The sequence below is a fragment of the Haliaeetus leucocephalus genome, unplaced genomic scaffold (assembly GCF_000737465.1).
Source record: "Haliaeetus leucocephalus isolate CR32 unplaced genomic scaffold, Haliaeetus_leucocephalus-4.0 Scaffold179, whole genome shotgun sequence".
NCBI classification, from domain to species: Eukaryota; Metazoa; Chordata; class Aves; order Accipitriformes; family Accipitridae; genus Haliaeetus; species Haliaeetus leucocephalus.
Window position 1 is genome coordinate 846,616 of NW_010972615.1, and position 22,972 is coordinate 869,587.

The 22,972-nt window shown below is 39.8% G+C and overlaps 1 protein-coding gene across 2 annotated transcripts in view; it reads left to right on the forward strand.

Moving 5' to 3' along the window:
* Positions 1–17,465, forward strand: part of KIAA0319 (KIAA0319 ortholog) — a 34,157-nt gene extending 16,692 nt beyond the window's left edge. For both annotated transcript variants that reach the window (XM_010564438.1, XM_010564439.1), the window contains exons 9-19: positions 1,785–1,908; positions 3,296–3,428; positions 4,322–4,470; positions 6,883–7,034; positions 8,173–8,311; positions 9,558–9,717; positions 11,044–11,186; positions 12,546–12,668; positions 14,099–14,189; positions 16,228–16,319; positions 17,191–17,465. In XM_010564438.1, coding sequence (XP_010562740.1) covers positions 1,785–1,908; positions 3,296–3,428; positions 4,322–4,470; positions 6,883–7,034; positions 8,173–8,311; positions 9,558–9,717; positions 11,044–11,186; positions 12,546–12,668; positions 14,099–14,189; positions 16,228–16,319; positions 17,191–17,369 — 1,485 coding nt within the window. In that variant the 3' untranslated portion in view covers positions 17,370–17,465. The remainder of the gene's footprint in view (positions 1–1,784; positions 1,909–3,295; positions 3,429–4,321; positions 4,471–6,882; positions 7,035–8,172; positions 8,312–9,557; positions 9,718–11,043; positions 11,187–12,545; positions 12,669–14,098; positions 14,190–16,227; positions 16,320–17,190) is intronic.
* Positions 17,466–22,972: the final 5,507 nt, after the last annotated feature.

The window sequence follows — 22,972 nt, forward strand, 5'->3', positions numbered from 1 at the left end:
TTTTTTGTTTGGGGGGGGGGGGGGGGTTTTGGTTGTTTTGGTTTTGCTTTTTTTTTTTTTTTGTTCCTCTCTGATATATTCAGCTCTTATTTTAGATACTACTTTTAATTCCTTCTCATCTTTTTTTTCATTCCTTGTGGCCATTTCTGATTCCTGCTGTTGTTTGTTTCCTGGTGGTTTGGAAAGACTTTGAGTTCACAATGTCTGTCCTTGGGCCCTAGAGTCTGCTCCACAGGTTTCCATCTTCTGAGACGCTGGACATGCTGAAAACTGTTCTTGGGAGAATGTGTGTGTAGTCAGGGTTTTCTTGTAACATTTTCTCCTGGAGAAAGTAGGACTCAAACAGAACTTTAATTTTCTGAGTGAAAGATGATAAGACTTTTGGCAGTGTTATGCAGCCATACTCTGTGGTGGGTTTTTTATGCTCACTAAAACATGGGTTTCCTGTGAAGGCTAACTGAATTTATTCTCTTATTTTCATGGCTGTATTTTTTTTTTCATCTGAGTAAAGTTAATAAAAAATTTCAGTGGACTTGAACTCAGTAAGTTGTAGCTCTGTAGGCAGTTGAGGTAATTAAGGTAACGAAGCCAGCTGAAACTGAGAAGTCGTTTTTTAGAAGACATGATTTCTGCTATGTTGCAAATGCTTTAGACCTTCAGAACTAGAAAGAGATCACTTGGTAGATCTGTTTAGGAAAAGAGTAATATTGATGCAAGCAAACACTGTAGAGGCAATTATGAAACTATGGAAGGGCTTTATAACGTAATGGCTTATTTCTGGTCATTTACTAGGACAAACGCTTTCCAAAAGCATACATGAAACCTGAACTTGTAGTTTTTAAGAACTGTTCAATCTTAAAGCAACCTTCCTGAAAGAAGGGAATGACTGCTTGAGATACCCAATAGATGCATTTCCACATTAAATATCCAATGAAAGAGCATTTTACACTTTCTTTTTAAGAGCCTAGTAATCTTTTTCGTGTCCCTCAAGCTGAGGATGCTGGTCTCGGGTGTGTTACATGGTATCCATGGTTAAAGTGCAATGTAACAAGTACTTCTGCTGGTTAGTTAATCACTTATGAAGTCCCTTAGTTCTCATTATTATCTTTATCAAAACAACCCCCAAACCTAGTTGCATTGTGATTTGTTATTCCTCATATGAGAGATGCCACAAATGTTCATTTTATTAGCAAAAGGATCTATAGGTGGGCCCAGTCATTTTATGAGCTTATACATGTATCAACTAATACTGCTGGAAGAGTATACTCAGGACAGAGTAGTCTTGTTTAATATGTTTTTTTCCATAAGCCTATCTGGCTGGGATCAAGTCAAGCTTGGTTTTGCATTTAATAATTTTTATAAATATTACATTAAAGAATGTCGTGATGTTTGGTTTTAAAATATCTCTAAGGAAATGGACTAAGCTGTAATAATTTCCATCAGTGTTTAATTTTGTAATTGAGAAAATGAATGTCCTATGTGTTTCACAATTACCATTGTTCAGAAATAATGCAGCAAATATACCATCATAAGAAATGAAGGTTTATTGCCTACAGATATTTCTCTGGGTTGGTAGGGACAGTTGCAGTAGTGAATACATCTGTCTGTGCATCAAAATTTAAGTCTCCTCTTTGTCTACAGGGTGCTTAAACTACTTACTCAAACACTGTATTTAGGAATTAAAACCAATTTTGTTTTTTCATCATGTTTCCTCTAAGACCTTTCATAATCCGTGAGCGTTTCTGTTTTATCTTGCGCTTTCTGTCTTTATAAATGCCGTGTAGGGAGTGCGGACACCATACCTCCAGTTATCTGCAATGCAGGAAGGAGATTACACCTTTCAGCTGACTGTCACAGATTCTGCAAGGCAGCGGTCCACAGCTGAAGTCACACTGATCGTACGGCCTGGTAAGTCAGCTGCAGGCAGGTCTGGGTCCCTCGGGGTGGGCCGGCTTGGTGCCTTAGCACTGTCCTCGAATGCCTCATCTCCCTGCATTGCACCACTGAGATGGCAGTCTGAATGTCTGGTATCCCCGCATCAAGGACTCTTCCACCTCCATTTTCTGTGACAGCAAGCATTTAAAACAAGTGTAGAATCATAGAAAGTCTGGGTGGTGATCCTGAGGGCTCACACTGGCCTGATTATGTAAAGCAACCTGCACAGAGATGTGTTTGAGTGTACTTCTAGAAGCAAAAATGGAGCCCTTGAGTTTAATGTCCTACAAAGTCTGTTTTGCAAAACTGTTCAGGGTATCAGTCAATGCTTTGCTCAGTTTTCTTATGTTTTGCAGTTCTCCTTCAAGAATCCTTCTGTGGTTTGAATTCTCAATAGAATTGCATTGCACTTTGTAGGGAAAAGTGTCAAGCAAGGAATTTTCAAAAGGGGAATCTTTCACGTGTTTGTTTAGATATGGGAGCTGCGTGATGAATGGGCCCAAATGGTCCAGGCCTCATGAGATTTTTCTTATGCTTTTTTTTTTGTAATGTGTTTGCCTGTTACATTCAAAGTGGCCTTTTCTGCCAATCTGAAGGTCTCGCGTTCCACCATGGGGCAATGTTTTGTCTTCCTGTTGTTGCATATTACACATCTTTTTGTAGATGACCCCTTCTGGGAAAGCTTTACAGCAGGCATTTACTGCAGAAATCAAGAACATGAATTTGGAAGTATAGCATGTGATGGTCCCTTTTAGATCCATTATAGTGTGGAACTAGAAAGATGTTATTGCTGAAGTCAGGTCTAAGGGTAAATAAATATCCAGGAAAATGGTAGCATTGCCAGCCTTACCATGCCAAAAAAGCAGAGGTTGAAAACAGAACAGTAGTTTATATATTTCTGCACTAAATTCTCAAAGGCTCTAAATCAGCATTAGTTTACTGGACTCGTGCTGACCTTGAGCAGCAGAAAACCTGCACCATTATCTTCTTCGAGGGCAAAGAACCATATTCGTGTGGGTAGTTTTGAAAGGGATGCGGTGGTGGAACCAGGACAATACCCCACCACTCTTGTTATAAAAGATTTCATACAATGCGTTGAGCATGCTGCAAAATTTTTGGAGTGTGACTGTGCCTTCAGATATGACTGAAAAAAGGAAGTACTTGCTGTTGGATTTGGCTGGTTGCAGAGCTAGTCTCTCCCACCTAGTATTTTCTGCTGGCTTGTGCACGTTATACTTGTGATTTGTACCTTTGAGCCAATATATCAAATATAAAAATCTGTGTAAAATCTTCCCTCTGATTGGCAGTCCTTGCCAGTAACTATCTTGCAAATGTCATATACAAAATACTATTTTTACAGAAAATAACAGTCCTCCAGTAGCAGTGGCCGGCCCTGACAAGGAATTGACCTTCCCGGTAGAAAGTACTACACTGGATGGAAGCAAAAGCCAAGATGACCAAGGCATTGTCTTCTATCATTGGGAAAATATCAGGTATCTAGAGATTTTACTAATCTCCAGTAAAATAGAGAACAAAGTGAAAGGGATTGGATGCCAGAGCCTCTTAGGCAATTGTGTTGTGTGATGCACTGTTTGAGAACTGCTTTGAGGATCTTCTTGCTCAGGTGGTAAAAGGGTAAGAGACAGGATTTTAAGTTCAGCTTGCAAAGCTTAGGCAGTTTCTGCCTGTGTTTTGCAATGTGTCATTTTGAGTCCTACTGTTAGAAAGTTAAGAGAAAAATGACAGGAACTTTCATGTCTCCTGTTAAAAAGCAAGTAACAGGCTTGGGTACCCTCCCGTAATGTACAAAGTCTTTCCATCAGTGCTTAGAACTAGGGTTTCTTAGTCACTTGTTTGTTGAATAATAAAGTAAATTGACAATCTGTTTAGCCCGAGCTTTCAATAGTAAGTGACTAAAACACTCTTGAATGATGACTAAAAATGTTTTACAAAAGTTTGTAATTGTATGTTTATGTGCAAAACAAATTGATCCTTAATATAAGGACAAAGTATTGGCTTACGCAACTGTCATATCTATGGTGCAGGAAGAGGTGTGCTGGCACCCTGTACATGTTGTGAGTGTCTCTTAGAGCAGCAGTGTTTGCATGCTCCCATGAAATAGAACAGCGAGGAGGCTGAACTTCTCAAGTGCATTTTCTACTCTTCTAATAACTGGGTATGTGATGCTTGGGTGCTTTGAATGTCTTGAAAAAATGGATTTATGAATTCTCTGAACTAAACTCATGTCTTATAGTTCTTTAACCATCAGTGCTTATAGTGGTAGTAGAGCTACAATATACATAAAAGCAAATGGCATGAGCGATGCTGCTGAAAGAACAATTTGGCTGGCTGTGCAGGATTATTTTTCTGACGTGTTTTGTTTCAGTGGACCAAACTCTGTACAGATGGAAAATGGTGACAAAGCAATAGCAACTGTGACTGGTCTTCAGGTTGGTACCTATCGCTTCAGGCTGACTGTGAAAGACCAACAGGGCTTAAGCAGTGCATCTGTGCTATCTATTACTGTGAAGGAAGGTAAGCCTAGTTGCTGCTTCTTAGGATATGGTAGGCAACTCACCAGTTAATTCACTTACTAACAGAATGTAAAGGAAATTGGAACAGAAAGGGATAATGTATTTGTTTGTTATATTTCAAGGGTATTCAAGAAGAGTTACTGCTGTTTTGTAATAAAGTAGTATTGTGAGTGACCAGTAGAGTTAACTTTGCTTACTGCAGGCTTTTTAGAAGTTAAATATATGCAGAATTAGTTGTAATAAATATGCTCCAAAATACTGTTTTTGACCATGGTGTGTCTATTTCATTAAGAGCATATGTTTTTATTTTCTTCTCAAAGTTAAGCTTTGAGCAGAAAAGCAATTTTACTGTGGGTTTTAAGCAACATCCAAGAAGTGAGGTCTCGGAGTATACCAATTTCTACTTAAAAACTTAACATTAAAAGACCTGTATTTATTTTTTTTGATACAGAGAAACAGTTGCTGTGATGTTTTTTTTTAATTTATTTTTTTTCCCCCTAACATGCATGCTGTAGAAGAGGCTTTAGGATAATACTACCTATTGCACGAGATCATAGAATCATTCAAGTTGGAAAAGACCTTTAATATCATCAAGTCCAACCGGAAACCTAACACTGCCAAGTTCACCACTAAACCATGGTCCTAAGCACCACATTTACATGTCTTTTAAATACCTCCAGGGTTGGTGACTCAACCACTTCCCTGGGCAGCCTGTTCCAATGCCTGACAACCCTTTCAGTGAAGAAATTTTTCCTAATATCCACTCTGAACCTCCCCTGGTGCAGCTTGAGGCCATTTCCTCTTGTCCTATCACTAGTTACTTTGATTGCAGAGACCAGCACCCACCTCAATACAACCTCCTTTCAGGTAGTTGTAGAGAGTGATAAGGTCTCTCTCCCCTCAACCTCCTTTTCTCCAGGCTAAACAACCCCAGTTCCCTCAGCTGCTTCTCATAAGACTTGTGCTCTAGACCCTTCACCAGCTTCGTTGCTTTTCTGACAGAGGTGCTGTCAGGTACTTCTGACAGATTTTGTGGCTTTGACTTATGTTGCACCCTCAAGTTTGCAGGTGGTGATAATCCAACCATCTTTTGCCTCATGTTGTTCCTTAAGGAGGGATTTTAGCAATCACCATGGGCCTATGCCTCCTTTCAAAGAAGGTGGTGTAATAACATTCTAAATCTTGTTTGATCCAGAGTTTGGCTTTCTGTTGCATACCTTGTTTTTTGAGGGGAGCAGTGCGCTCTGGCTCTGCAAGTGTGATACCTATACCATTTATGAGATGATAGTAGAGTTGCATTAGAATCTTGGCTGCTGACTTTCTTCAAAACAGTGCAGGCTTGTTTCTTTTTCACTTGGCATCACTGCAGAACAAATGAATCTTGAAGAACCTGGACTCAGTTTTAGCCATGTGCATCATTGTCTGAACTGTTTCGGAGTTTCATTTAGGTGTTTAGTCAGAAACACATGACAACAGCTCTGCCCCAATGTGTCTCGTGGTCTCATTCATGCTGTGAAGTGTAGCCACAGTATGTACTGACTACAGTCACAGGTTCAATATTAAAAATATTTAGTGCTCCAATACCCAGGTTCAATCAACTGATTTATTTGGAAGAGACAAGGAGATCATTTGTATCACAGAGAACTCTATGCTATTCTAAAGAATAGAGTTATAGCCAACGCCCTGGAGATCAGCCCAAAATTGAATTATTTATGTCCAACCTAATATTCAGACCAGCAAGGTTTTTCACTTAGCATCACAGCTTCCTGGAGCTCTCTCTTGCCACTTGTGTTCTAAACAAAAGTCAGTGATGTCTTGTTTCTGGAAAGAGAATGTGTTCATGTTTCTTTGGTGTTTTTTGGCCATACTCCCAATGCATGCCTTAATTTCACTGCTAGCAGCGAAGCAAAAAGCATTCGGGAACTGGATTTAGTCTAAATTTCCTGATTACACTTTGCCTAAATACAAGCATTGTGAAGATACAAAACCTTACACAAGCTTCTGTTGGGTAGTAAGTGATTTTCAAGATGAGAAGAGCCTAGCATGGTGATCTCATGCTGGGCTGTGTTTCTAAGTAGGCAGGAAAATCTTTTTGTTTGACTGAGAAGATTTGATGCTTAAGTTATTGTGAAACTAAGTATCCCACAATGCTTTTTGAAAAAGATCTTTTTGGATGGTACCTCTTATTGGTATTCTCCTCATAGTGCAGCTCTGCTTTTGTTAGGTTGTAATAATCCAGGAGGCAAATTCTCTATACCCACTCATCCTTTCCCTGTGCCTTTGAGACAAGATTCTGTTGTTACTGCCTGTAATCATCAGGTAAAGAATTGCAGTGTGGGTGTATTGGCAACAGCATGTCACATTTTGCATGTTTTGAAAGCAAATCCTTCTCCTCCACTATTTTTATGGCTAGAAAACAACAGTCCACCCCGGGCGCATGCTGGTGGGAAGCATGTTCTAGTGCTTCCAAATAACTCTGTTACCTTGGATGGCTCAAGGTCTGCTGATGACCAGGGGATTGTGTCGTATTTGTGGATTCGGGATGGTCAAAGCCCAGCAGCTGGGGTAAGTTTATTGAAGGTTATAATGAGTCAAATTTGGCTCTTGTTATGCATGTAGCATCCCTGCAGCAGGGCAAGCAGGTATCACTCATAAGATGCTGTGAGGCGTGGTGTCTGTTTCTGGTTTGTTTCCCCTGCTGTCTCTAATGCTTTGGTTCACAGGGCTTGTGATATTTTCAGTACAGCTATAGAATGTGGTAGCTAAGTAAGAGGACTGCAGCAGCGTGGACTTAGTTGGGAAAGACTTGAGACAGAAGAATAAAGTTGTGTCTCTTCAAGAGTGATTGGTGATAGTTCCAAGCTAATGTGTTTGAGAGAAGAATCATCTGAAATCCAAATATTCCAAAGGAGGAAGGGTCTGGGAGAGCAAGAAGTACCGATAAAGACTAAGGAATCATGTCTGGTGCAAGATGAGGCGAAACTTGCGCTTTAAGTTAAAAATGGTGTTTGGTGCTAGCTGTATAGATACTTTGCCTGGCAGACCACAGTGAATAGCCTGCATCGTTAGGGCAGTGGAATCTCCTCTCCAAGTGGGGCCAGACAGCAGAAGTACCTCATGATAAACTGAAGTTCATATGTCAGCTACTAAAGCTGTGATAACTTCTTTTGCCTATCTGCAGAAAGTGTTGTGGACAGCTCTTTGCAGTCAGGAAGATAGTGGTAAATCAGCAAGAACTGGGGGAGGAGAAACAGCAAAATGATAACAAAGCTTCTAGAAGTAATTCACATGAGGTTATGAGAAGAATTGAAGAGGTTTAGCTTAAATATAGGTGGTAGATGGTAGTTGGAGATACATGAACTCCAAGGAAAGGAAATAATTTGGGAGTTAAGAAAGCAGAACTAACAATACTGGAGTAAAATTGAGTAATAATGTAATTGTCTCAGATTTTCAAGCAGATGAGTACTTGAGAATGTCAACTGTTTTGTCTGGGGTTCTTTTTTAATGAAAACATCCATACTGTGCAGACATCCTCATTAACTGCCACTTCCACAATTGCATTACTCTGCTATAAACTGTGGGTAGGTAACATTTGTCTAAAAGCCAAAGCAAGAGCTCACACTGTCATACCAGATACCTGACTTGATAGTGACACCTGCAACTTTCTCTGAGGGTATAATCATCCCGGTACCTTTTTTTGCAGGATGTGATCCATGGCTCAGACCATGAGGCAGTACTGCAGCTAACTAATCTGGTGGAAGGAACCTATACTTTTCACTTGAAAGTGACTGATGCTAAAGGAGACTCAGATATTGATTCAGCAACTGTGGAAGTGCGGCCTGGTATGACAATTAAAAGGTCATCGATACGTTGTGAATACCTCATCTTTGTTCTCCTTTTCACTTATTTATTTCAGTGGTGACAAGATTCTCTCAAGTTAAAAAACAAAGCAAACAGGTCACTCTCTTCCTACCTTCTTATTGTTCTCTCAATAGGCCTCAGTGTGTGTCCTGGTTTAGAAGACATGTCAGAATTCTTAATTACAAGTTACATCACTGCCTTACTGGAAGCATAAATAAATAAAAATTGTACTTCCTAGTTAATACTTTCATTAGGTTTTTGTTGCTTTTCATTCATTGTAGGTTTTTGTTCTTTTTTCTGGTTGTTAATCACTTTGGCCAATGGAAAGAGATGGGAGCTGAGCATTAAGTTTAGGTACAAATGCTGCTTGTTTTCCTTCTTTCATCCTGAAGGACAAAAACAAACCTCATAATTTCAGGGTTTTTTAAATTGTCTTTTCATGGTTTGATATTACTCATATATATTACCTGTTTTCAAATGCAGGATAAATGGTGATGTGATAGAAGCATAAGTTGAGATTTCAGGAAATGAGTCTGAAATTCTGGGTCTGTCAGATTTCTTGTCTGTCTGGCTCCTGGGCAGTGATTTTATTTGTTCCTCGCTTTATTGTTGAATGTAGTCACAATAATTAGCTCAGGATTCTCACTAGATATCTATGAAGCTTGTTTTGTTTGCAAGGCACTTTAGAAGTTCAAGTATTATTTAACAGAACCCTTAGTTTGTGAAGGTAAACATATTTGATATTTCTCAAATTGACCATCCTCTTTTAGACTCGCTCACGCGGTCTTGCTACCATATGAGTCCATCTTTGCCTCCCTTTTCCTGGGTGGTAGCCAGTAAGAGATAACTAGCAGAGAACTTAAGAATTAGACTCACCTAGTCCTTACCTCTGACCTTAAGATGCAACTTAAGGGGAACGGAAGGGGGATTTAGGGGAACAGAAGCTGTTATTCTGCACAGAAATGTGTTAGCACTGAACTGAAGTACACACTGAAGTACTTTCAACTGATAAGCTGGGTTGCTATCTTAGGACCCACCAGGTTTGTTTCAGAGGGAATGTGAAAATGCACTTTTCTAAGAATACAAAAGGATTGGGTCATAAGGGATATGGGTCTTATGCAGGAAAATACAATATTAATAAATACTTTTGAGTACTGCATGTTGTCTTCAGTTGCTACTGAAATATTTGCCAGGTTCTGAAAGAATAGCATGTTCTTCTTCTGTCAGATCCCAAAAGGAGTGGTCTGGTGGAGCTGATTCTGCAAGTTGGAGTGGGACAGCTGAGTGAACAGCAGAAGGACACCCTGGTGAGACAGCTGGCCGTATTGCTGAATGTTTTGGATTCAGATATCAAAGTTCAGAAGATACAAGCCTACTCAGATATAAGGTACAAAGATATCCTGCTGTGTCAGGAAGATTTGTGACTTTCATTGACTCTGTCATGGCTCATAATTAGTTGCAATCATCTTTTCTAAGACAACAACAAAAATGCTATAGGCCTCAACAGTGTATACTTTAAAAGGTGACTTTTTTTTGCTGTGGTAGAAAATTGATGAAGTAAGCTCTCTGGAGGCTCAGAACTGAAGTGTTTTTTGTTAAAAAAAAAAAATTAAAAATTCTCCATGTTGTTTTTTTTATTTATTCCTTTAAAGAAAGCATGTGCATATATTTTGGTGTCTTTGTTCCATACAGTACTATTGTTTTTCCCAAATGCTAGATGGAATGAGACAGACTGACTTTCTCACAGTGAAGCAAGTATTGTGTTTCAAAATAAGGTTCCAGCAATATCTGATCAAACCTGGTTTATTCCCCTTTTCTTCTACTTTGTTTCTAAGGTTTTGATATTCCAATTATTTTATAAACATTTTCCCAGGTAACTGGTGAAGAAAATCCTTTTTTTGCAGAGAAAACTACACAATGAATACTTCTAAGTGTGGTATCTTACTGTGAAGTCAAAATACCCCTTCTACTTGGTGTTAGAGGGCTAGAGGTGGCTGTGTGCACCCAGAGAAACTTATCAGCATGATTGGTAGAACCTGTTGACACAAGTGATCTTTAAATTACTTCTTGTGAGCTATTTGGTAATTTAAAATCTATTTTGGTGTCTGTTTAGCTGTTGGGGAACCTCTTAAAATTGAAAAGAAATCATTTGGAAAATCTAGCATTCATAGCTATGATATTTTTAATCACAGCTTCCATTTACTGCTTTTCAGATAAAGATGTTCCCTTATGTGTCTGATACAGGATGAGATCAACACCACTAAACTTAGAAGGGGGGTGGGGGGGAGTGGCTCCCACATGAAGTTCTCTGGCTCCCTTGCTTCTGAGCTTTTCCTCCTCTTAAATTCAGTTTCCTGAAGTTAGTCAAACTGCTTCAGAGTGCTTTGTGACAGGTTCTAGATGAGAGTGGGGGAAGCAAATATATACATACTTCTCTTAAAGTGAGAGTCAGGAAGACCAAGGAGGGAATTACGTTTGCTGTTGTCCTCACCTTTATTCTGTGAAACTGAGAAGCCAGAGAACTGCTGGTGCTCCTGGCTCAGAATGAAGTCCATGGCACCTGGATGGGGTTGACTGATCCATAGACAGAGTTCCCTAATCTTTTATCAGTAGTGGCATTTGCTTTCCAGAAACAAAACCGGAGGCTGTAAACTGAATGCCTGACAAAAGTGATCTTTGACAGCAGTCATGACCTTAGCTGTTCTTTCTGCAGCACCGCGGTTGTGTTCTACGTGCAGAATGGGCATCCTTCCAAGGTGATCAAGGCATCAGATGTCTCGCGAACTCTGCATCTGCAGCTTTTGAAAGAGAAGGCCGACTTTCTGCTTTTTAAAGTCCTGCGGGTTGACACGGCTGGTATGTTTTGGATTGTGCTTGCTCATCTTGGAACTTTGCAGGCATTTGGCTAACGTGGCACCTGGAAACAGTGTGTGAAGGCCTTCTGTCTGCCATCGGGTGTCTGGGCTTGGATGTAGCTTTCTGAAAGATGACATTGAAGACAATACTTAAAATGCTTGTTTATTTGTGGTATACTTGTGTTCTTTTAAAAGGTATCTGTAACAGCAGGTAAAAGCACATCTTAATCTCTGCTGCATCAGGAAGGCCTTGGGAATGAGGATAAAGATACCCCGCTCATACCATCTTTTATTGGAAGATGGGCAACACTTAACATAGCCATAAGATAGAATGTTGCACGTCTCTGGTTCCTTCAAGGCTTTTAGTGTTCAGTAATAGGCCTGTAGTGTAACTTGTTATTGTCTGTCTGTATTGGGCAAAATGGTCAGGTGATCACTATTATAACCTAGTCTTCTAATATTTGCAATGTAGACAGGCCGCTGGGGTTTCTTATAATGAACTTTTTCTTTTTCCCAAAAAGATACGTGGACTTCTAAGCCTATTTTAAACTTCACTAGTAATGTGAACCCTTTATGAGACTCAGATATTACAGATACGACTTTTCCATAATTTAAAATCAGGACATAATGATGCAAATGCAAATAAAGTGTGCAAGCTCTGGCACTACAGAATCAACAACTCTTATTAAGTTCTGTCTGTCTTTATCTGGCGAAAAGGACTGTTGTTCTTTTCTAAATGTACTTGGATTACCAAAATGTGTAGGTGTCACTTGAAAATATGCATTAACATTTTTCTTGACATAGCAAATCTGCTACTCTAAGTTTTAAGGAGAATAACTTTTTATTTTAGTCTGATGTGATGCATTGATCTAGCAATAGCTACTACTGTAAGCATATAAGGTATGTAAATGTTCTGAGCTCAAATAATGTAATTCAATTTTGAAACACTGAAATACACTCTAGCTTATTGGTATGATGCTTGTCTTCTAGTACCTGAGAATGCTGATATTCCCCAGTTCTCAGGTACTTCAGAAGTTCTTAAAATATGTCATAAAGAAAGGAGCAGGTCTGGATTCCACAACTTCAACTCATGTTTATTTCTGATTAGAATAAACTGTTCTTGACTTGAATACAATTTCAATATTGTATGCATAAGATATATTCTTATATTTCTCTTCACAGCCAGCAGTCTGCTGAACTGTAAATCTGTTTAACACATAACACCAAAGGAATGAGAGATTTTAAAAATATCAGAATGTTACGAACTAAATGCTTTATTACCAATCTGGTCTTGCAGTAAGAGGATGCGTGAGAAGTTGTCCATCTGCACAACTGACCCTATGTTTGGCTTTGTTCTTAGCCTGTCTTTTAAAATGCTCTGGACATGGACACTGTGACCCCATAACAAAGCGCTGCATTTGCTACCAGCTGTGGATGGAAAACTTGATTCATCGTTATCTAAATGACGGAGAGAGTAATTGTGGTGAGTTTGGGTATTGTGGGATGTATTTCAAGAATAACTCATCATCTCGTTAGTCTGTTGATAATTTGCTGTCAGAATGGGGAGAGTACTTAGGAGGTAGATGCTGAGGGAAGACTAAAACAGTCTCTTTGTTTTCCAGCCCAGCAATATCTTTCTGTAGAAAGTTACTTGAATAACATCTTGAAATTATAATATCTTGGCAGTAGTAGCCTATATTTAAAATATTTTAGAAGTTTGAGTTTTAAAAAGTATCACTATTTAAGGAAAAAAGCATGAAAACTTTGTTATGGGAGAGAGAGCTTGCAACAGTTGGGACCAGTTGGAAGGGTTGTTGAACAGTGTGGGCATTGCAAAGCTTTTGAGTAGTATTCATCTGATTGTTGGAAAGCTGAAAAAGAGGCAACAACTTAGATTCTCTGAATACATGATTGATGCTTCCGTGCCAGAAGTATGATCTGACCTAAGGACAGAAAACACCAGTGTTCTGGACTAACCAATATAGTCGCCTTTAAAACCTCAGCTTTTTGGCATAATTAATCTCACTGTTTGTTTCAGTTTGCCTGTTGCCTCTGGGAAATGCAGTTTAGTTTCACCAGCTTAATCATGTCTATATTCTGTGGCACACCTAACATACTAGCTAAGCCTCTCTATTTCAAGTATTTAATAGTTTTAATTTAACTAGATTGGTCTTCTGCATAAGTTGAAATAAAGCTCAACTCTTAGTACTGTGCAGGCTTGGAGACATTTGCTGAGCAATGTGCTAGTCTTCAAGTCAATCTATAGAAATTTATAAGGAGTTTGCTACAAGCCGTTAAGTAACCATGGGCCGTGTGTCTGTTAGTGAGCGAAGACTAATTGTCCAACCAAAATGGGACAGTAGGTTTTAAGCCTGAGGCTGGGACCTCCTGCAGCCCTGCCCTAATGCTGTGTTGTTCCATAGTGTAATAACAACACTGAAATATTGAGTATACGCAAGTTGGAGTTCACATTATTGCACATCTCTCTGTATTTTTCTCATGTTTTCCTGAATTTACAAGTGTAAGCGGGCAGGTGGAAGGATCTGTCTCTAATCAGCTGCTCTTTTAAAGCACTACTAAAATGCCAGACCCAGAGTACACCTATGTTTATTTCAGGTAGAGAATAATAACTGAGGCGGTAACCATGCCGTCTTGACTTTCAGTTCCTACATAAACTTCAGATGTCTTGGGATGGTAGAAGGTATTGGAATGGAAGGACATTTTCAAATGTGCACTTCCAATCTGGAAGATTAAGAATTTTTAGGGATTCTTCTGAGAAGATGAAGGTGCTAAGTTTTCCTAAGTTCCTGTTGCCACTCCCTGTTCCTCAGGATTGGTTATTTTAATAGAGTTGTATTAGAAATTATCCTATTCTTATTACTTTACAAAGCACTGTTGTGTTTCTTTTTTCAGAGTGGAGTATACTCTATGTGACTGTATCTGTTTTTATTTTGATTGTGGTCATAGTAGGGCTTGCCTGGTTCTGCATCTGCTGCTGCAAAAGGTACATGATTTGTGTTTCTTTTTGTGATGGGGTATATGCAAAAACTGCACACAACTGCCCGCATTTTAGTCCAGGCCTTAGCACTAAATCACTGAACTGTTTTCAGACACATGAGGAGCTGCCTGTAGTTATTTCTGTATAGACACACTTTCGTTGAAAAAAGGAGTGTCCATTTGTGGCTCTGTGCTCTTCTGCATTTTAAAAAACAAAAAGCTGATATTGGAGTATCTTTCATATTAAGAGATAATTTATGTTAAAACTCTTGAGAGTATACTGCACATCTTCATGGTCTTCCACTGAGTCCTCCAGGTACTCCATGTTAAGGAAAAAAGAGGCACACCCCGAAGGTCACTGGTGTAGGAGTGTTCTGGGCGATGGGAAGGGAGCTGCTCCCAACCTGCTGTCTCCCTTGGACAGGAAGGGTGGACATGGGGGCTGCATCTGGCTGACAGGCAAGGAGTACTCCAGTGATCTCAGTCATGCAAACTTCTTGCTTCCTCTTTACTTAAACAGTTTTGCCTACTACTGTATGTCGTTTCCCTCTCTGCCCCTGCCTCCAGTCTTTCCCAGTGAGCTGGTAAGAAATTCTCTTTCAAGTGACAAGCCCCTGCAAGTTCTGTCACTAGAGCAAGTGTTTTTGCTGCTGCTCAGCAAATAGAGGGCTTGTTCAGGTGTTAGCAAAAATGAAATGCTGTCAAAATCCTTCTGGATTTTCAACTCCTTCTAGGGTGTCTTTGCAGTATGTAAAGGATGCTGTTTGAAATGCGTGGGAGTTGATACTGATTTCCTTTTTATGGTTAAAGGAACTGTGCTGTTAGTAGAAAGGTTTAAATAGATGTGCGTTCCACTCCACCCCCACAGTGTGGGGTGGAGTCTCACAGGCTTGTGTGGATTTGATGATAAAGGGACTGTTTATGGAGTTCAGCTGCTTCTGGCCTTTGTCCTCATGTGGCTTGTGCCAGAGAGTGAGGACTGGTTGATACAGATACATGTAAAAAAGAGGAGAGAAATGCTGCACAGGACAGAATGGCAAGAGATGCCCTTTGCCTTGTGGAAACTACAGGAAAAAGATACACTGTAGTTTTAAGTTTTGGCTGGAGTTTTGGAGGTTTTAAAGGCTTTGAGTTGGCAAATGAACTCCCTATTTTAGAAGACCGTAAAGGGGAGGCTGAGTGACTGGCTATTGCTGTAATGTTGGCTGAGCGGTAGTAGGTGGCTTCTCCACTGTGAACCGTGCAGTCTGGGTGGGAGGGCTTCTCCAGATGTTGCCAGAGTCAACACTTGCCTTTATAAAGGGCATGTGTCCTTGTCTATGCCCACTCCCCCAATCCTTTGTTCCCTCTCAGTGCAATACAAACAGTTCTGTGTCTGTTCCTCTAGCTCCATGACTTTTCCTTCTGTATTAATGAGCAGATGAGTTAACTCCTGCAGATAGCTGAAACTTAACATAGAAATGATAATGTTTGCAGCATTGTGGAAGCAGATGCTGGGAAAGGATTTAAATGAAGAAAGAACAGGTGGGGCTTTGTCTACAGACCAGTAGGGCTTTGTCCTTACATATATATGAGTGAGCCAATCTCCATTTTTGTCTGGTCTTTTCTGTAAGCATAACCAGACAAGCACCAGTTTGGGGGTTTTGTTTTTTGTTTGTTGGGGTTTTTTAACTGAGACGATTGAATTGGGGACTAACTGATTCTTACAGAAATTTTATTTGGAAACAAATGAATATGTGTCCACCTTGTGTTGAGTTAGTACGTTGAAATTGAACAAACTGAATGCCTGTGGCCTAGGAAAGCAAGTCAATCTTTCTTGCTTTCTTCATCTTTGTATATCAGAGAGAAAATAAACTATACTCTCTGATCCAGGTTGTACAGCTGCTTCATACTGGTATAAACTGGAACAACTCTTTTTAAGTGGAGGTGAGAAAGTACTACGAGGTTCTGTATATTGGGGTATGTAGCTATGTGTATGAAAAGGGAGAGGGAACAGATTTATATGTGTATGTGAGAACTAAATGTCTTTTGTGGTAACTTTTTAGCAGAAAGAGGACAAAGATAAGAAAGAAAACAAAATACACCATCCTAGATAACATAGATGAGCAGGAGAGAATGGAGCTACGACCCAAATATGGTAAGCACTATCTGTTTCAGCTGGAAACTCATCCACCAAGCTTACAGTTCATGTATTTGAATTGCCATCTGCAGTCAGGAGGAGCCCAGAAGCTGGCCTACAATTTTGGGAATGGCAGAGGCAAGCATAGACAACGAAGTGGTTGGGGGAGAATCACCTCATTTCTTTCGTGAGGCCTTGGGCTCAGCCGCTTCTCTAAGCTTCTTCATTAATCTTAATTTAGAACATCTAATTGTCCCACAGACTTCCTCCATGTAACCCCTCCTCCCCTGCACACACTTTAATTTGGAGCTGTTTTTGTGGCAGCACAGCGGTTCCCTTCTGGTCCATTAGTGACCTGTTAAACATCAGTAGACTTCAGCTGCTACCCTCTGTTCACATATATTTTTATTTACCTGAGTTTCAGTATTTATTAGGGGAAGTACTGGAATCCAGGGAAGTAAAATCATCCTGAGAAATTGCTGTCCTAGAAAGACAGGCATAACATTTCTTTAGAAACTGTGACCTTTCATTGCCACTCGTGTTAATCAGATAGTTGAGTGGGCAGACTAATTTCCAGATTCAAGCTATTAAAAGTACATTAGCTATGTACTAAGATAATCTAATTGTTTTGGATTTAAACGCATATATTCACGTTTCAGAGCCATAAACTGATGGGCCTGCAGTGAAGTCAGAAGAGAATCTGCCTGACAGTATATGGTACCTCCTAGGCCAGTTTTTTGTATCAGTGGTGGCAGTGGTGCACGCTGTTACGCTGGATTGCAGAGAATGTTTTCACTTATCTTTCATATCACAGCAGAGGAGAGGGTAGTTAGTTGTTACTAAAAAATGAAACCTTTCTAATGAGCTTGTTTTGCTTTTTTATTGTCAGGTATAAAACACAGAAGTACAGAACACAACTCCAGTCTGATGGTCTCGGAGTCAGAGTTTGACAGCGATCAGGACACTATCTTCAGCAGAGAAAAGATTGAAAGAGAGAATCCTAAAACCGTCACGAATGGATCCATCAGAAATGGAGTTTCTTTCAACTACAGCTCCAAAGACAGATAACTGAATGAGGGTAAAAGCGCAGAACATGCTGGTCCAATACATCTGAAACATGTTGGCCCATCTCTGTTTTTGCAGAACCAAAAGCTTCCTAAAATATCAACTAATTGCAGATGAAAGGGTAAATTTCTAGCACAGTTAGGGGAAAGAAGGAGAAAGGAATAGATGGTCAGCTAACTCCTCTTGTCACCATTATAGGAACAAGGAAAACCACATCTTATTTCTTGCATGTTCCATGCTGAATGTTTGTCTGAACTTCAGAAGGCCTTTTTTCCTAGTTTTACAAAAATAGCCAGGGCTGTTACGCTACTAACAAAGGTAACTGAGATGCATACAGATTCATGTCCTGTACTCCTGTCTCTCTCTGAGAAGCAGTGTGATTATGATGCTGACCTAAAGCAGCAAAAGCCAATTTAGATAAATTCCCTTACAACTATAGAGAGCAATATGTGACTACAGGCTCCATCTTCATTTTCAGTTTAGTTTGGGGACACAAAGAGAGATCATTTTAGTGCATTGTATTTATCTCTGACTGTGCTTTGTGACTTCCTTTTCTACGGTAGCGCTCATCAGATGGAAATGTCTTTGTTTCCAAAGGAAGTTTACAATTAGCAGTTGCACTTCATCAGCTGTAAAGTCATGAGATACATCTGGGACCTGTATTAAGCAATGTTCCTTGTATTTACATAGAAAGTATGGTGCCTGCAGGGAAGTTCAGTCTTAGGTTGCTTCTGTAATGATGAAGGTGCTTTTGGCTCTCTGGAGTCTGCCACGTTCAGCCAGGAAACAGTGGCAGAAAGGCAGGAATGGACTTAGTTTGAGAAGCATTTTGAGCATCCCAAACTACCTTTTGCTTAGAGAACACTTTTCAGGAGCTCTGGACATTTTAAGACTGAACCCTCAGCTGAGATGAGTTTTCATCTGTCAGCCTCAGTGCTCAATTAAAATGTGCCAGGTATTTGTGTAGTGAAATGCTTGTGGCAAAATACCCTATATGGAGCAGGAGGTTCAACACCTACTTTCATTGTCATGGGAACTGGTACTGAGGACGGTTTTAGCTTGAACATTAGATTGGTTTACATTTTCCTCTGTGGCTATTCAGTGACTAGATGTGTTGGCCTAAAGGCCTTGGCAAGGGTAGCTCTGTTGGAGTTCTGATGTTCTTCTTCACAATCTGGATAATTTCTTTACAGCGTGCTTGTTGGGCTTTAAAGCCATGCCCCCAATACTGCTCTTGAAATCCCAAACTGAAGACTTGGCTTTTATACATAAGCCTCACTTGTGGGGGCATCTGTGTCAGTGGTACTGTCTGGCCATGACATCAGCCTTTCCTGGGGGTCCTTTACTGACATGCTGGAATCTTGGGCTGAGCTGGAGGAATGATGTGTTCTCATGGAGAAAATATTCCTCTGGGAGCATTTTGACCAGTTTTTTGGTTTGGGTTTTTTTTTTTTCTTTTTTTTTTTTTTTTAATTTGGTGGTGGAGAATCTATTGACAGAGAAGGGTGGAACAGTGTAGAGATCAAGGGGAGTGGATGAGAAGGTCCAGGGAGAGAACATAGCCCATCTCCATCATGAGGAATAATTTGGTGGAGAATTTTGGGGCTTTCTCCATCCTTTCACAGAAGACTGACACAACAGAGTAGTTGGGTTGAATGCTGTGGCTTTTGTGCTTCTCTTGGTAACTGAGTTGGGCAAAAGTCAGAAGAACTGTCTAGGTTGGAAGGAATCAGTAGTCAAAAGTTGCAGCAACATGGCATGCTCATAACTGATTTCATACCTTTGATTCTCAAATGCAGCCAGCAACAGTCTCTAAGGCTGCTAATGCTGCACTGAGGAGCATTTATCCTGTGCCCAGCCCTGCATTTCTCTGGAGTGCTGAGTGTGGCTGCAGGAGTCATAGTAGTGGGAGAGGCTGTGAAGAAGTAAAGAGGGCTAGTGCAAGTGTTTTCCATGGTTTTCCCATACCCACCAGCAAGATGCAGTATAAAAATGGTATGCTTTGCTTTCTTCAGAAGCCAAGTTTTAACTATATGTGTATGGGGGTTTTAGGCTATTTATTGAAACAAATCTACTTTATCTCACCCTCCCCCTTCTTGAGTGTGTGTGTGTGTTATTTTTAAATAACTTGGTCAATAAAAGCAAAGCCAGCCTTTGATGTCTTTCAATGTCTGCTCCAGATATGTTAACATAATAATGCGGTGTTCAGTTTAAAGGATTCCTAAAAAAAGTTAAGGTCCACTCAAAATACTATTTTTTTTTTTCCTTTTAAAATAAAAATGTTGAGCTTAATCTACTCTGCACAAATTCTCAAAATATTCTAGCAGGAATTATGCTCTTGGAAATATGCTTTTTTTTTTTAAGGAAAAAAACAAAGTTGCATAAGGAACTACAACTTTGTATTGGCCATGCTGCCATTAATGCTTCTGCTAAATACTGTATCCAGTGTGCCTTTATAAACTTATCTTTTAGGATATGTCAGTGCAGTCAGCAGTGTCCTTGTTTTGTGAAGTCAGTCACTTGTGTGTTCTGCATTTATTTTACATTTTTAAAGCTGGTGCTGAAGCCTAGGAGGTTGTTCTTTCAAGGAATTAAAATTCAGACATCTTTTTTTTTAAAAAAACAAAACCAAAAAACCTAAAACCCAGTTATCTAGTAAAACAGCTACAGGAATCATAAACTTGCTTTCCTCAATGCTGCAGAATTCCTAGGGCTATTCCCACACACACACTCACACTGTGGGCTCAGATCTTTACATCGGTCATAAGTTCATGTGCCATGAGAACGTGTGCTTGATTTGGTTAAGTATTTCTCACTCTAACCAACAAGAAACATTAGACCAATTTCTCACTGCATAAGGCCCTAGCAAGTGGAAGTTGCTTACTAAATTCTACTCTCTAGATGCTTTGATATCTACATTGCTAACAGTATTTTAGTTATGTTTTGAAAGTTGAATATAGTTTAAATTTTGAGCTGCTTCTAATTCTACTAGTTTGATTTTTTTTTTTTTTACCTCCTTGGAAAGAGAATTTATTCATCTTACATAAGATCAGGTGTGCTCTTAATATGAAACTCACACAGAAGTGGAAAATAATAGGTTTTGGCTCTGTGAATTTGTGATATCACATGTTTGTGACACTTGGCCAAGCATGATTTTGTCAGGAATTTAGGAGAGACTACAGCAAGTCTTGTATCTTGATTCAGTATAATTTTTATTTCTAGAGCTGTTGCTTTCTTACAGAATGTCAGGTCATAGTTGGAATGAAAGGGTTGAAAAACTAGCTGTTAAGGTGCAAATACAATGGTAGAATTCTGATGCTAGCCTTCTGGTTTGGGTTATGGTGGGTTTGAAGCAGGTTGTCAGTCCTCACGTTTACTTCCACACGCCATTTTCCTTCATATACAGAAAAGGTGCTGGCAGCTTCTTTGTGAAATAGGGACGGGGATATTCCCAACAGTCTCATCTGCACTGAAAAGCAGAGAAGACCAGATAGAGCTTGTCATGTATGGTTCAGAGTCCACTGAAAACAAAGAGTAAATTCAGTTTGGCACTGGTAAGATACTGTCTCTCTTTGAAGGCAGACAGTGTGCTGGTACTTACAGTGTCTTGTAGCCTTGATGCAAGCACTGGATTTTAATTTGCATCTTGGTTTTACATTTATACATGCTGATGCATGCACAAGCAGAGATTGTCCAGCTATGTAAAAGGACTGCCTTTGTCTGTGTTGTGGTTTAACCCCAGCCAGCAACTAAGCACTACGCAGCCGCTCACTCACTCCCCCGCCCCATCCAGTGGGAAGGGGGAGAAAATCGGGGAAAAAGAAGTAAAACTCCTGGGTTGAGATAAGAACGGTTTAATAGAACAGAAAAGAAGAAATGAATAATGATAATGATAACACTAATAAAATGACAACAGTAGTAATAAAAGGATTGGAATGTACAAATGATGTGCAGGGCAATTGCTCACCACCCGCCGACTGACACCCAGCCAGTCCCCGAGCCGCGATTCCCTGCCCCCCCCTTCCCAGTTCCTAAACTAGATGGGACGTCCCATGGTATGGAATACACTGTTGGCCAGTTTGGGTCAGGTGCCCTGGCTGGGCATGAGAAGCTGAAAGATCCTTGACTATAGTCTAAACACTACTGAGCAACAACTGAAAACATCAGTGTTATCAACATTCTTCACATACTGAACTCAAAACATAGCACTGTACCAGCTACTGGGAAGACAGTTAACTCTATCCCAGCTGAAACCAGGACAGTCTGCATTTTAAGGAAGGAGTGTATTTTGGAAAAAAAATTACCATTACTGCCTGAGGCATTAAACAGGTTCAGTACTCAACACACTGTAGATGCAGCACAAAACCAGTACGCTGCGAACAGGTCATTGGTTTGTGTTTTTAATTTTCTTAACCAAAATGCTGCTGCAGTACAAAACAAAATTTTATCTTGGCAAATCTGCTGAGATGCATATCGAAATTCTGTCCCATGGTTCCAACCTTTCATATTAACTGAGTAGATTGCTGAGAAATTCAAGGAAAGTGTGAATGGTCTAATTGCAGAGGATTGTTTATTTGGGGAGGGGGGGAAATGGTTATTCTTGTTTCATGTGTAAATACATTTTCAACTGCATCCTTTTAGGTAAACAGTCTTAGCCGTCTCCCTCTGTCAGATGCATCAGATACAGGTACTGTTCAAGTATCTGTTTTGTGCTGTCAGCTGTGTTTACTTATGCTAATTTTCCTTTTCTTTCTTGGTCTCTTGTGGGCAAACATGCAAAGGAGCTTCACAGTGTGTGAACTTAACAGAGAGAGAGAGTGGGTGTATGCGTGTGTTCTCTATGCTGAATTTAAACTTTCCTTAGACAGTTCTGATATTCTTGAAATAAAGGAGTTCTTAGGCAAATTTCCTATTCTTCTTTTAAGCCTCAAGTGAAACTAGTTTTGCCCCTCACTGTAGTCATAATGGTCAGCTGGAGCTTTGGGATGGTGGTAAAAAAGTGACAGCTACTTTAGTCTTCTGAGCCATTTACGTGAGGTTTGAGAGAGATAAACATTCCTCTAGAAGAAGAGAAGTGGGATAGAGGTGAATTAGTTTCTTAACGTCAGCTATTGCTTATCATCGATCCCTAACTAGAATACTAATCCCATACTTCTGCAGCAAAGGAGAACCCATTTCACATACCTTTTAGGTCCTGAACTCCCCAAGGCAAGGGAGGGAACCTTAAAGCTTAGAAATAAAATTTAAAAAAGGATGGAGAAAAGGCAAATTTTTTTTTTTTCCTTTTGCACAGGCTACAAATCAAGTGCAGATGTGCTGTACATCAGTAGTTTGTCTCTGTATGGAAGCACTTCTCCCTGTGGGTGGATGGGTGAGCTATTACAGAATTTATATTAGGTATCTGTTTTTAGAAAATGTTATTTATTGCAAATGATAATGTATTGTAACTGGAACCATTTCTGAGCTGAAATTACTACATTTACGTAACTATTAATAAAGTGTTGTCTTTCCTTCTAGGAACTTGTCAGGTACTCATTTAGATGTGGTATTCTGTATTGGACTCAACACTTGGGTTGGGCTAACAGAGGTACGTTGTATACCATAGC